Here is a 13,286-nt window from a genome sequence, read left to right as displayed (position 1 = left end):
ACGTAATGCCTTGTCAATAATTGACCACTAGACGTCAAAGACCTCATATATATATATATATATATATATATATATATATATATATATATATATATATATATATATATATATATATATATATATATATATATATATATATATTACTTTGACGGTTAGGAGCGAATCAAAGACAAAATCTGGCATTGATATACATACTTAAGCAATTAGCAAATGTTACGAAAACGTTCAAAACAATATGCATCCGGATATTAGGAAAGGTTTGCCTTCAGTTTGCAATTCGTAAAGTTGCTGCCTCGAGGTAAGGATAGGTCTTGACTTTCTGTTTTATTTGACACGTTTACAAGGGCGCCCAAAATATACTTTTATATACCAAGTTCGTGTAGTCTTGTCATTAATAGCAAAGGTTTTGACGCAATACGGCAAACATTCGCATTGTAACTTCAAGGAAAAGATAGTGCAATGACGTTAATAGTTTTAGCGTTTGATTTACTGATGTGATTTCGTTTCCACATTTTTGTAGAGTTTAAAAAAGAGCAGTTCTACAATCATGATGATGAACGAATTAGAAGTAGTTCTCTACGGATTTCCGAACCAAGGGAGATGCTACAACTTCGGAGTACTAGCCCATGACGAAGAAATTAAACAGATATACAAGAACTGCAAGCACAGTGGTAAACTGCCATTCAATCGAAGTAAAGTTATGTTTGTCGGTGATACAAGGGTCGGAAAAACTAGTCTGCTACGTCTCTTGACTGGTGAAAGGTTTCAAATTGATGAGCCGAGTACTGAAGGAATTGAAAGAAAGATGTATGAAACCAAAGATGTAGACTCCACATGGAAAGAATGTAAGACTTCGACATCAGACGAGTTTGAGAGGTGTTCATCTTGGTGCACAGCAAACATTGCGATTAAATCACCAAATACATCGGTCCAGGAACGATCAAAGAAGTGTGATATTAAAGGTAAAGAATCCATGGAATTCATTAAATGGCCTTTTCGGAAAATAATCAAAGTTGCAGCAAAGTTTTTCTTTCTGGGACTTCTATTATTCTCTTACCTTGAGAATCTTAGTCTACACTATGGCTACGGCCTTCTCCAACTAGCTTGTTATATTTGCTGTATGATATGGAGTGGTGACTTCATGATCGCATACCGTTATGGTACTGGTGCTGCGATAATGATATATGTAACTGCAATGATATACCTTCGAACTAATTTGACACTGTCTTCAAGAACAGATACACTTATGAATGATGTTTTCCTCAATGTCTTGTTATCTTACTTTCAACCATCATCACCCATTTACGTTCTCTCCTTGATGACGTACCACTGGACATTTTATGTCGTTGGCTACGCCGTTGGCACATCCTATGGTCTCGGTTTTAAAAATGGTGTTGCCTGGGGTTTATGTATGCTGGTACCTGCAAGAAACATGACAATACAGTTACCTGTATGGTACACTGACCGGACTGACGTCTTGTCCTATCAAGTATGTTTCCCCTGTGTTTTCCTAGGGTTGGTATTTGGCTGTATATTGTATACGTACAGACGTAAACTGGAAGCTGCGTTTGCATTCACGAATGTCTTGCCACTTTTGATGGTTATTATTTCTTTCCTGGCTTGCATTCCTACCATTCAATATACATCTGTCTTTTTCATGTTCGGCGTCTTCATTTGGATAAGTACGTTTTCGGGTATGACATATGGAAGAACCGCCGGTCTTCCTCTCAGTCTAGGATACATACACAAGAGACTTGGAGGAATGGTGATTGGGATAGCCATAGGTCATTTGCTTGGCTTGGGCTTTCCTACATATGGCCTTCAAACTTTGCCACTGTTTGTGTACGTGATCTCTGTTTTAACTCAGCCAGCTGCAGATCTTTACATGTATTACAAAGTGAAGCAACAAACCATTCCTATTGCTTACTTGCGTGATGCAATCAGACAGCAGTTGCGGGGTGACAAACACCTCGCAACTCGTCTCAGTTTATGGGATTTTGCCGGTCAAGAACTGTATTATTCAACGCATCACATCTTTATTTCTACGCACTCAGTTTATTTAATGGTATTCAGTCTTCTAGACGCTGTGAAGAACAAAGAAAAACAACTCAAAAGAATTGTGTTTTGGCTAAATTCCATTTGTACACACACGGACAGTCAGGACACTGCCATATTTGTAGTTGGGACACATCGGAATAGTATTAATTCAAATCAACGTTCCGAAGTGATTAGTTATCTAACAGAGAAGCTGGACGTACAAAGATTTCGTGATCGCTTTGTGAAAAACCCTGACGGAATGCTTGTTTTTACAATCGAGAATTCAGTTCCATTAGACGAAGATTCTCATAATCTCCGGAGGTATATATTGAAAGAAATAGACGATATGATGTACGTGCGTGAAGAGTTTCCTGTACCATTCATGAACTTCTACAAACTAATCAATGAACGTAAATTTCAAAACGGTGGCAAACAAGCAATTTCTCTCTATGATGATGTTAAAGTCCTTGTAAAACATCAGTTTTTAGTCGAAGAAATTGAACTTCGGCAAATGCTCTGTTTTTTTCACAAAGCAGGCGAAATTATATATCAACCAGATGATGATCATCTCCGTAAGTACGTAATCTTTGATCCAAATATGCTTGTCAGTTTGATGACAGCATTGATAACCATTCCGCCTGCAAAGTTGAGACCCCGTAATTTGGCAAACTCCTGGGACATGTTGGATAAACGAGGACTTGCGGACACCAATCTCATCAGTCATGTTGCAAAATCAGTCTGTATGTCTAAGAAGCTGGCCTTATCCTTGTTGCTTGCCTATGATCTGGTATGTCAAATACTAACAGAATCCAAAGAAGATAAAGAGATGTACATGGTCCCAAGTATTCTACCCGCGTACGAAACTGGTAGCCAATATGACTATTTGCCAAGATGGCGTTTTTTTCAAAACGACGATGACGTGTATTACTTCGACTTTGGATCTTTCCTACCAGACGTTGTATTTTGGCGCTTGTTAGCTCGTTGCATGAAGTCTCCAACAGTTTTGAAATCGTCACTGAAGAGACATGTCTACAGTGACGTCGCAAGATTTTCTTTCGACAGTCATATCACGTACATACTACAACTTGTCCATAACATTCCCTTGGAGCAGAATTTGATTAAAGTTACGGTCCAAAAGGCTTCTGGTGCTCATTCTAAAGGTTTTCTCAGGTGGCTTTTGGAACAGCTCAACATCATACGACGACGAGATTTCAAGTTTATGGAATTTACGCTGGGGTTGTTATGTCCTCACAAGACCCACGAGGAATATAACAACGCCAGTTACCTCCATATCGTAGAGTTGGTAAATCTTGATGGCAAACTTTATGACAATCCAAAGCTTGAATTGTTGTGTGAGGGCAGACGCAAGACAATAACACCGTATCCAGTGTCGACATCGGTGAGTTTAAAATTTTACGTATTTCTAGGGTTTTACACCCAAAATCTTTGATAGACGTCCCCTTATCGGTATATAGTATACTTTGCAGGATAGAAAAGATGTCGGCGCATGAAAATGCGTCAGACAACTGGTGTGAACAGACCTGTAAAATCCTGTCCCTTATCAGCATTTTCTGAATCGCACCGTGGAATAAACATTTTGCTTTTACGGAGTTTGAAATTAGGTTTCCAAAACGTTGCAAAGTCAACTTCAAATACTTGGTACTGGCAAACATTTTCCACAGGGCTCTTAAAATGAAAAAGTTTAGGCAAAATTGGTGCCGGGTGGTTTGATCGGATCACACTATTAGACTGATCTATCACTATATGACAAAGGGTTATGTCCTCTAACAACTTTGAAACAACTCGGTCCAGGCATGTTTGGTTACAGCTATCGACATAAAAAAATGAAAGAATAGCTGCCTGGTGGCCATATTGGATAGCTTTGCAAGATAAATCGATATGCATGTGTATGACATACACAAGTGTTTGTAGCAACCTTGAAAAATCGGTCCAGGTATCTCCGAGAAAAAGCTTGCGCACAGAGAGACGCTAGGAAGGAAGCAAGAGCAGACATGACAGAAACAGGAGTCTCCACGACCAAAAACAACATCTCGCCACTTCTCTGCTCATTAAGAACACCCAGCTCATACTTACTCAATCAACTCTCTCTGTTTTAAATTATAACAGCTTGAAGAGGCGGAGCCAATACTACCCAGACAGCTATCCTTGACACATAATACTCACATATCTAATATGCCACCAACCCTTTATCAGGACATCTGTAATCATCTCAACGTTGATAGCATGAAAGGTGATTGGCGATCTCTAGCAAGTGAGTAATGCAAGACTATAATTGTTGTCCAATAGCTGTTGTTAGGCTCCGATACAGATAATCACCTATAATTCGTTTTAGTGACCTGTTGATTCCTATCCAGTGTGAGGCAAACAGCCTCGGGCCAACTCTTGATTCCTTTCTATACCTCAAAATAAAGCCTTACGTTAGTCAGATTTGTCGTTCTTCCCCGTTTCATACTCGCCGCATTGCTGTTTATAAATATTTTCTAATTTATTTGTCAATTTGCTCTCGCATTGATTCGTCAATTCACTGCTTTATGGTATACGTCAGCACTCTATAAAACGCATTCAGCATGTACATGTACCAAATATTGCAGCCAGTATTATTACACGTTCAAAGCGTCGTGTTGAGACCACTTCACTTTTATGTCAACGTATAATGTATAAGATTGTGATCGTTACATTTAAATGCCTTCGTTTAGGTCCTCCTCATCTCAGTTAATCGGTCAGTCTCAACGTTCCAATGCGTGAGCCATGTTAAACTGACGATTCGAACTTCGTACAACTATGGATAATAATAATAATAATTTATTGCCATATGCATTAAAATACAATGGAAATTGATTTTTCACGTGCGCATCAGAGAAAGAATTAAGAATATCATAAACTTGAATAAAAATACTAAAAATAAACACAGGTTAAAATACAAAGACTAAAAATACGAAATGTGAAACAAATATATTACATTTGATTTAAAATTCGAACTGCTGATGGATAAAAAAATCTTGCGAAAGCGTTCAGATTTTGTTCTGATGCATCGATAGCGTCGCTCAGAAGGTTAAAGTTCAAAATGTTTATGGGCTGGATGATTTTCATCATGCATGATAGATGTGGTTTTCCGAATGGTCCTGGATCGATAAATTGATGGCAATGAAGGTAAATCTGAACCAATGATCTTCTCTGCAGTGCTAACGACTTTTACTAGTGAATGAAACTCTGCAATAGTGATATTTCCAAACCAGACTGTTATAGCATATGTTAAAATACTCTCAATTGTAGTGTGGTAAAAGTTAATCAAAATGACACGACTCATGCCAAATTTCTTCAGGCGTCTCAAAAAATACAGGCGTTGCTGAGCTTTCTTAATTAAAGACTGTATTTGTCTGCCAAGACAAAGTATTAGAGAGTTGAATTCCAAGATATTTAAAAACAGACACAATTTCAACCTCACTGCCTTGAATCACGATGGGAATAGTTGGCTGACTGACTTTCCTAAAGTCGATAATGATTTCTTTTGTTTTACTGACATTGAGTTCAAGATAAAGGATGGCACAGAAAAGCATGGTGACAGGACTTTTGTTCTTGCTTCCGAAGTTTTAAGAAAAGTTCTCCCTCTCCAAATCTGTCGTTGCGATAATTTTTAATGTTTTCAACGTTTGCTGAAAAGGATCTTTTTCAATTATTCTTTAAATTCTAAAATTTCTTTTATAAAAGCTCACATCTGACGTTTTTGTAGAAGGATAATTGCTATGCTTTTTAATATTTATCACGATTTCTGTAGTTTTTGTTATTTTTTATTATTTTGATCGATTTCTTTCATTGCCTATGAAGGTGAACTGGGACATTCGGCTGGGCAAGTCCAGATATATAATCACAAGAGTAATCCGGCAGGCGAAATTCTTCAACAATGGTCAAGATATCATCATGCAACGATAAAGAATCTTCTTGAACTATTACAAAGGCCATCTCTTGAGCGATATGATATTACGGGTATCATTTTGGAATACATCAGCCAGACAGACCAGGGAGAATTATCCTAAACATGCCAAACTTTATGACGTGTAGCCTTAATAAATCAAAACGCCTTTACTGCCGATGAGCAAACGTATTACAAAGACTATGGTATGCCATGCAAAGTCATGCAAAGAAAGATAAATGAAAGGATTTCTTTGAAAACACAAAAATCATCATGTTACTGAAAGAAAACCATGTGTAGGAAAGGTGAAATGCCAATCGGCGTGCTGAATTACTTCTGTTGTGTGTTCCAATATGTTTGTACTTCAGTATCAAAGTTTGGAGAGAGTATCAAAGGTTGGAGAGAGAGAGACAGAGACAGAGACAGACAGACAGACAGACAGACAGACAGACAGAAAGACAGACAGACAGAGATAGAGACAGACAGACAGAGAAAGAGAGAGACAGACAGAGACAGAAAGAGAAAGAGAGAGACAGAGACAGACAGACAGAGACAAGGACAGACAGAGACAAACAGACAGAAACAGACAGAGACAGACAGCGAAAGAGAGACAGACAGAGACGGACAGACAGACAGACAGATGGAAGGACGGGTTGGCGGTCGTTTATCCAAGAAATGCTAGAAGCTCCCCTGAACATGATCCGAACAGGACGAAGGCAAATGATCATAATTATAAGGTCTTGTTTCTGCATTAATATGACTACTTTCTGCTTTCCGTACAATCCTTATTAATCATGTCGATCAGTAAGTCAAAATGACAGAGAAGCGACGTATGACATTAAAGTATTGTAGTATCTCACCATACCAATATTTGATAATGACACTCTTGAATCGTTCAAGCATTTTAGTGTTTCATTTTGTTATTGCATCATGTAATTCTCGCATTGTATCATCAGACAAGGGAGTTTTAGCAGGAATTCTATACCATAATGCAGAGTTTGCAGCAATCGTATTAAGATGTTCTTTCCCTTCCCTACCCTCGACACTATATCAATGTGACAACAATGCTGCTTAAGTTGCGTCACCTAGTTTGATAATTTGCGTCTCTTTAAGTTTTAGAAATTTTGAAACGTATATAAACTCAGAAATTGTAGAATTTACACGATGTCAACTCAAGTGTTGCCATCTTTGAACAACAGACTCTATATGTCACGAGATAATGTTCTATCATTTAGATTTTACCGCCATGTGTGATTTAGGAAATAGAAAATCAAAGGTTGTGAATTTATCAATAGACAAAGTCGATACACTTTGTCATCACAGCAGCCAGGTGATTCTTTATAAATGTGTAATACATACTTCTGATATCTATCATTTCGAAAACCTTCATTGTATGGAAAACCTGTTTGCTTCGAACATTGTATTTTAGTATTGTTTTCTAATGATATTCTCAATTATTTCCTTAGAAGTTTTGTTACCTTAATTAATAACTCTCATACGTTAATACACATCAAGCTTCAGAGATTGTATTCTACGTTATATCACTAAACTTGCTGTTGGTTTCATTCTCAAACTTCCAACGAATTTCTTATTTTTGTGATCAATCAGATTTATTGCATACGTCTCCACGATTCCAAGGGTCTTTGTAAATATCCTTGGGTTTTTATTCCATGTGTTTTGCTTCTAAATCAATTCGGGGCACATTTCAGCCTCCCAATAAACCAATTTGCACCTTCGAAAAAGAAAATCGAAATGGAGCTAATTTTCAATCTTCAAATAGTTTTGTCATCTTAATTATTCAATTTTTAAATCTTTGGTCTGAGATTGCAATACAGGAGGATGGCACTTTGCAGCCATTCAAATTTGTCTCTGACAAACTGTTTCTCACAATGCATTTTTCCGGTTTTCCCAATTTTTAATTTACCAAGATCTCATTTTCCTATTTTATTTTTGGCTTGGCAGCTGATTATATCTATCTTTTGCCCCGGAATGCATCAAATTGTGAGTTATTTGCGCGGGCAAGTTGTTTTCAATGGATCGAGTGACGAACATACAAAGAACAATTGTGTTGCCGCCGTAAAGAAAGTTCGATATAATCAGTTTGACCTGACATCAGCCATCAGCCTAATCAGAGCGCGGCATCCACATTTTATTTTTATCTGATTAATTTATTCAGCTGTCAATCTTTGTACGCAATGATGTTCTCCGCATAATAGTCTAAGTACCCCGTCATAGTTTTTAACCGTCTGCCGGCTCACTTTTAATATGAATTGCATCCGTTACAACCCGATCCAAATCTTGACCTTTAGGGTGTTTGATTTCATGTTGGAGACAATATCGGCTTACAGTTCGTTCAGAGATACCGCTTTCACCGGGCAAAATATTTTGGAGATGAGCACTTATTTGGAGGTGACTTCTTCCTTTATCGACCATTTTTTGAATTTTTTTATTGCTGAACGACCAACTTAAATTCATTGCCTGAAGTACAAGCACTCTACCAACCAAAGAACAGTGTTGGCATCTCTTCCAGTATAACTTTGTTTCTCGTGTGACGATGTTCTTCCCGCTAATTTTTAAAATTATCTTATGCAATTATCTTCATCGAGCCCCCCCCCCCCAAGTATATTTGGTCACGCAGAGACAAATGTTACACGTTAATTCCAAATCGATACAGTTATTTCCCTCATAGTGATAAAAGATACTGCACCACGCCCAAAATGAAATGGGAAAATTGGACAATTCAGTATATCGGAAATTGAAAACACGGAAATAGTGCATTGTTGGAAAGAGATTTGTCCGAGGGAAATTTGGATGGCCGGACAGTGCCATCTTCACAGCAGTACATACCAATTTCCTATATTTCAATCTCAGCCCAAAATTTTAAATTTAGAAATAGGCCTAAAAGTTAATAATCAAGATTATAACACCATTTGAAAATTGAAAAATAACTCCATTTCGATTTTCTTTCTTGAAGGTGCAAATTAGTTTCTTGGTTGGCCGAAATGTGCCACGGATTATTTAAATCCGTTTCACAGTGGAGGGTTTCGGTAATTGCACAAAATAATTATAAACGTTAGCGGGAATAACATCGTCTCGCGACCGACATAGTTATTCTGGAAGAGAAGCAAACACTGTCCTTTGGTTGGTAGAATACGTGACAGTACTTTAGGCAATGAATTTAAGTCGGTGCTTTCAGCTGCAAGAAATTCAAGAACGCCATAATGTTTTGCTCAATACAAGTGGTATATCTGAATAAAGTGTAAGACGATACTGTCTCCAACATGAAATCAAACACCCTAAAAGTCAAGATTTGGATCGGGTTGTAACGGATGCAATTCATAAAATGGGCCGGCATACGGTTTAAAAACTATGACGGGGTACTTAGGTCATTATGCAGAGAACATCATTGCGTACAAAGATTGACAGCTAAATACATTAATCAGATAAAATTAAATGTGGATAACGCAATCTGATTGGGCCGATGGCTGTCACTATTCTTTACAACGTAAAAGTTTACGACATTGACGAGGAGCGCGTAGAACTGTAGTAGGTCAGGTCAAACTGATCGGACTTTCCTTTCCGGCGGCGACACAATTTTTCTTTGTATGTTCGTTAGTAGGTCCATTGAAAACAACTTGCCCGCGCAAATAACTATCAAAATTTGATGCATTCCTTGGCTAAAGATAGATACTATCAGCTGCCAAGCCAAAAATAAAATAGGAAAATGAGATCTTTGGTAAATTCAAAATTGGGAAAACGGAAAAAGTGCATTGTTGAAAATAAAGTTTTGTCAGAGGGAAATATTGATTGCCGCAATATGTCAGCCTCACAGCAGTATATCTATTTCCTGTATTCAAATCTACCGTCAAAGATTTTGAATTTAAAGATAGACCTAAAAATTTATAATCAAGATGATAAAACCATTTGAAAATTTAAAATAAGCTCTTTCGATGTTCTTTTTTGAAGATGCAAATTGGGTTATTGGGTGGTCAAAATGTGCCACCGTGACTGATTCTTCTACTTCTGAAAACAATAATTTGTACACTTACATATATATTTCTACTATTTCCCCATGAAGAAAATTGTAAGATAAAGTCATTGACAAATCAGGATTCACATACGAACGTGGAGTGGTCCATATTTTGTGAATAACTCTTATATTTTATTTAAAGCTACAAGATTATCATTTCAGATTTTACTGTTGTCATTAATTACTGAACAGTTGTATAATACACTGGAGACGGAATTTGACCGATCTATGGCTGGAGGCAATATAAAATGACATCACAATGTCAGTTTTATTTATGGATATTGCCTAGGGAGGTTTGATAATACCCCAATGAAGGCATCTAGGTCTTTACAATAACATGGTAATGACTAGTACGTAAGTTTTATGGAATACGTCCGTCAAAAGCTATCGAGGCCTCTTGGCATGAAAAATTTCTCACTTCACCCATTTTTCTCATGTACATATAATATTTTTTAATATTTCCATTGTTATAGTCAACAAATTGGAATTTATTTACTACAGCATTTTGGATAAATGTTGTTCATTATTCATTATCTTTACATCGTTCCAAATCATATACTTTCTTTAGTCAAACTATCATGAACTTTAAGAAGTATTTTTTCCAAAAGAAATATTCGTCTCTATATTGTCACAAAGGAAGAACATTATGACAAATTTCTACCACCATAACATCTGATTTTCGTTGGGGGGGGCCGTCCTGTCACTCTTTAATACGATTGTACCTATACCTCATTTACATACCTAGATTTTCGTACGAATTCAGCATTGTTAACAAGACGCTTAATATTATTTAATATGTAATAGGCTTTACCTGAAAGTGAGCGCAGTTTATTTTTTCTCTTTAATTTTTCAGGTGGGAAGTTCGCCCAAATTATGAACCCGATACCAATTTGAAAGTAAACTTTGAAGCAGGAATCTGTGTAGTGTCCAGGTAGAAGGCTTAACTTTATGTTTTAAGTCAAATAAAAAAAATAGAAAAAAAAATGATTTTGAAAGAAAACGTGACGGAAAGAACAAAAACCATGACACCAGAGCACCATAAAAACTGTCTTGAGTGAGCTGCAGTGCCGATGTTTGTCCACACGCTATTAGATTGAATATGTTTTATTCATTCTCTCAAACAAGGTTGTACATTTCTTTTATCCAACACTAAGTATACTTCTCTGTCTAGTAAAATAAGCGCTGGGACAAAATCCTAAGATACGAAGGTTGCGGTGCCAGAATGGAATGTCTCTCGAGATAATTCCCGATTACACTACCTTTTGTCTTGTCACTATTTTTGAAACTTGCTGCTTACCCTCTGAGTCAATAAATCGCAATCATACCAATCAATAATCCAATGACAGTAGGTCAGAATTTGCAAGACAATAGTTGTAAACATAGACACAAAACAGCACAGAACAGACATTAAATAGACGGTATACAAACAAAGTCATATTCATGAAAGAAAGATATATGGACCTCTGGACCTCAATATTCGGCAGTTCACAAGACAAATCTCTTAATTATGCATCCCAGTTAACCAGGACTGTTTTGCTATGTGTTTTGCAGACAAGAAGTGCATAGATGAAATGCTTAACAAGTGCTGTTTTAGACAAAGAAACAGCATGTTGTTGGTAAAGCCGTTCCAAAGAAGAGTCGACAACTTGATAACTCATACATTGGTGAAGCTTTAAATATTCGTGAAGTCATTCATGTAAAGTAATCGATACTGTTTACGGAAGTGCACGTAATAAATGTAGACAAGCTTATCAATGTATGTTAAAAATAGCACAGCAATAATGGGTCAGGTCGTCAGTAGGTTCACATGCAGGTCACTCAATTCTGATTGGCGAATGTGATGTAGCATAAATTTCATTTCGGTCGTTCTTCTTGTATAACAGAAAAGGGCTGCCAGCGGACAGAGACGTTGTGAATGCTTCTCTTTTCGAGGTAAGTAGAGGTAGATAGAACTGAAAATGCAAATTAACGAAAAAGACATTGAATACACCACAGTTTGACACATAGCTCAAGGCTTTAGAATTATGTCGCACACTCGTCTATGCTTGAATTCACTATGAGACAATTTTTGCTTTCACTGATGGCATGTACGCGAACATAAAGGCGCTCCCAAAAGAGGCAGACTCGTGTTAAAGCCGTGGCTAAAACGTTACACAACTGGAGATTTCGCATAACAGTGGCGAATTTAAACTGTGAATCACTGAGACGGATTAATTTCTCAATGATGAAAGAAGGAATAAAGATGATTTTATAGAAAATTTGACATTAAATGATCATTGCAAAACATTCAAATTTGTATCGGTAATACATTTGAATACAAAGAAGCAGAGAAAGACTTTTGAAATTAAATTTTTCATAATCCTTTGGTGTAAAAAATGATACATTTAAACAACTAAAAATGTTCACAACATTAAAAATGGAAAGTATGTTACTTGTCCCAGTAGTTGAAATTGGCGACATTGACGGTTTATGGAATCTACTTTTGCAAACGGCAGCTGATAACTGCAACATTGTTTATATTTAGTCCCAATCAATACGTCATACAGAAAAGTGAAAGCGAAAGATGTTCATGCAGGCTAAAGGTTTTCTTCATTGGAATAGAACTTTAAGCCTAACAGAAGATTTGCAGTGGAGGGGAATGAAAACATATATTGCCATGCCAGAAAATCCCGAGAGAGTTTGACCGGTTGACCTCGCTGTTAATTTTATGCAGGAAATTACAATAACAATGCTTGGTCGAATGACGCAGTGCCTTGAGGGTGGGATCGCCAGTGGTATAGGGGGAGGAGTACCTTCCCGATGGTGATAAGTGGTGCGGATTACCGTCGCCTAGGTGACTGGCGTTGCAAATACCTGGACTGAACCCACGCGTGGACTGAACCATTTGGTTTTTTTGGGGTGTCGATGGTACTTTGACAATAAAAGTAAAGATGCACAGATATCGAGTTTATTGTCTTGTTTATGAGCGGCCAGTATTTCCAACAGCATGAATTACGTGCATTTGCCCTAGAAGAAATAAATAATTTCGAATAAAACATCGCGAATATAACCACATTCCTTAAGCTCGACGTACCCAAAGAACCATGAAATCGCCCGACTTTCGATTGAAGAGATGAGTTTTGCCAAACCGCGTATACAGAAAAAGTGGCAGATGACTTAATTTTAGAATCATAGACAGTATAGCGAGATGTAAAAAATGTGAAAGAGGCTCCCCATCTAACTATCCTAAATGTTTTTGTGTCGAGTTTGTGTTTGATTCGTTTCGAAAATGTGTTCCTACATTCTTAT

The 13,286-nt window shown here is 37.2% G+C and overlaps 1 protein-coding gene across 1 annotated transcript; it reads left to right on the top strand.

The window, feature by feature from the left end:
- The first annotated feature begins 522 nt into the window (after positions 1–522).
- LOC139138359 (uncharacterized) lies at positions 523–7,379 on the top strand. The gene is made up of 3 exons (XM_070706697.1): positions 523–3,436; positions 4,165–4,309; positions 5,884–7,379. The coding sequence occupies exons 1-3, from the start codon at positions 548–550 to the stop codon at positions 6,090–6,092; spliced, it is 3,243 nt and encodes a 1,080-aa protein (XP_070562798.1). The 5' UTR covers positions 523–547; the 3' UTR covers positions 6,093–7,379.
- The last annotated feature ends 5,907 nt before the right edge of the window (positions 7,380–13,286 follow it).

Source organism: Ptychodera flava, chromosome 8, assembly GCF_041260155.1.
Source record: "Ptychodera flava strain L36383 chromosome 8, AS_Pfla_20210202, whole genome shotgun sequence".
Lineage (NCBI taxonomy): Eukaryota > Metazoa > Hemichordata > Enteropneusta > Ptychoderidae > Ptychodera > Ptychodera flava.
Note: the sequence above shows the minus strand (reverse complement) of the source record. Positions and strands in the feature narration are given on the sequence as shown.

What these genes read in the sequence shown, in the direction of transcription:
- LOC139138359 (XM_070706697.1), top strand. Translation starts at nt 548, where the DNA reads ATGATGATGAACGAATTAGAAGTAGTTCTCTACGGATTTCCGAACCAA. An exon ending in CGTATCCAGTGTCGACATCG is followed by an intron (nt 3,437 to 4,164) that starts GTGAGTTTAAAA and finishes AAATTATAACAG; the next exon opens with CTTGAAGAGGCGGAGCCAAT. An exon ending in TGATTGGCGATCTCTAGCAA is followed by an intron (nt 4,310 to 5,883) that starts GTGAGTAATGCA and finishes TTGCCTATGAAG; the next exon opens with GTGAACTGGGACATTCGGCT.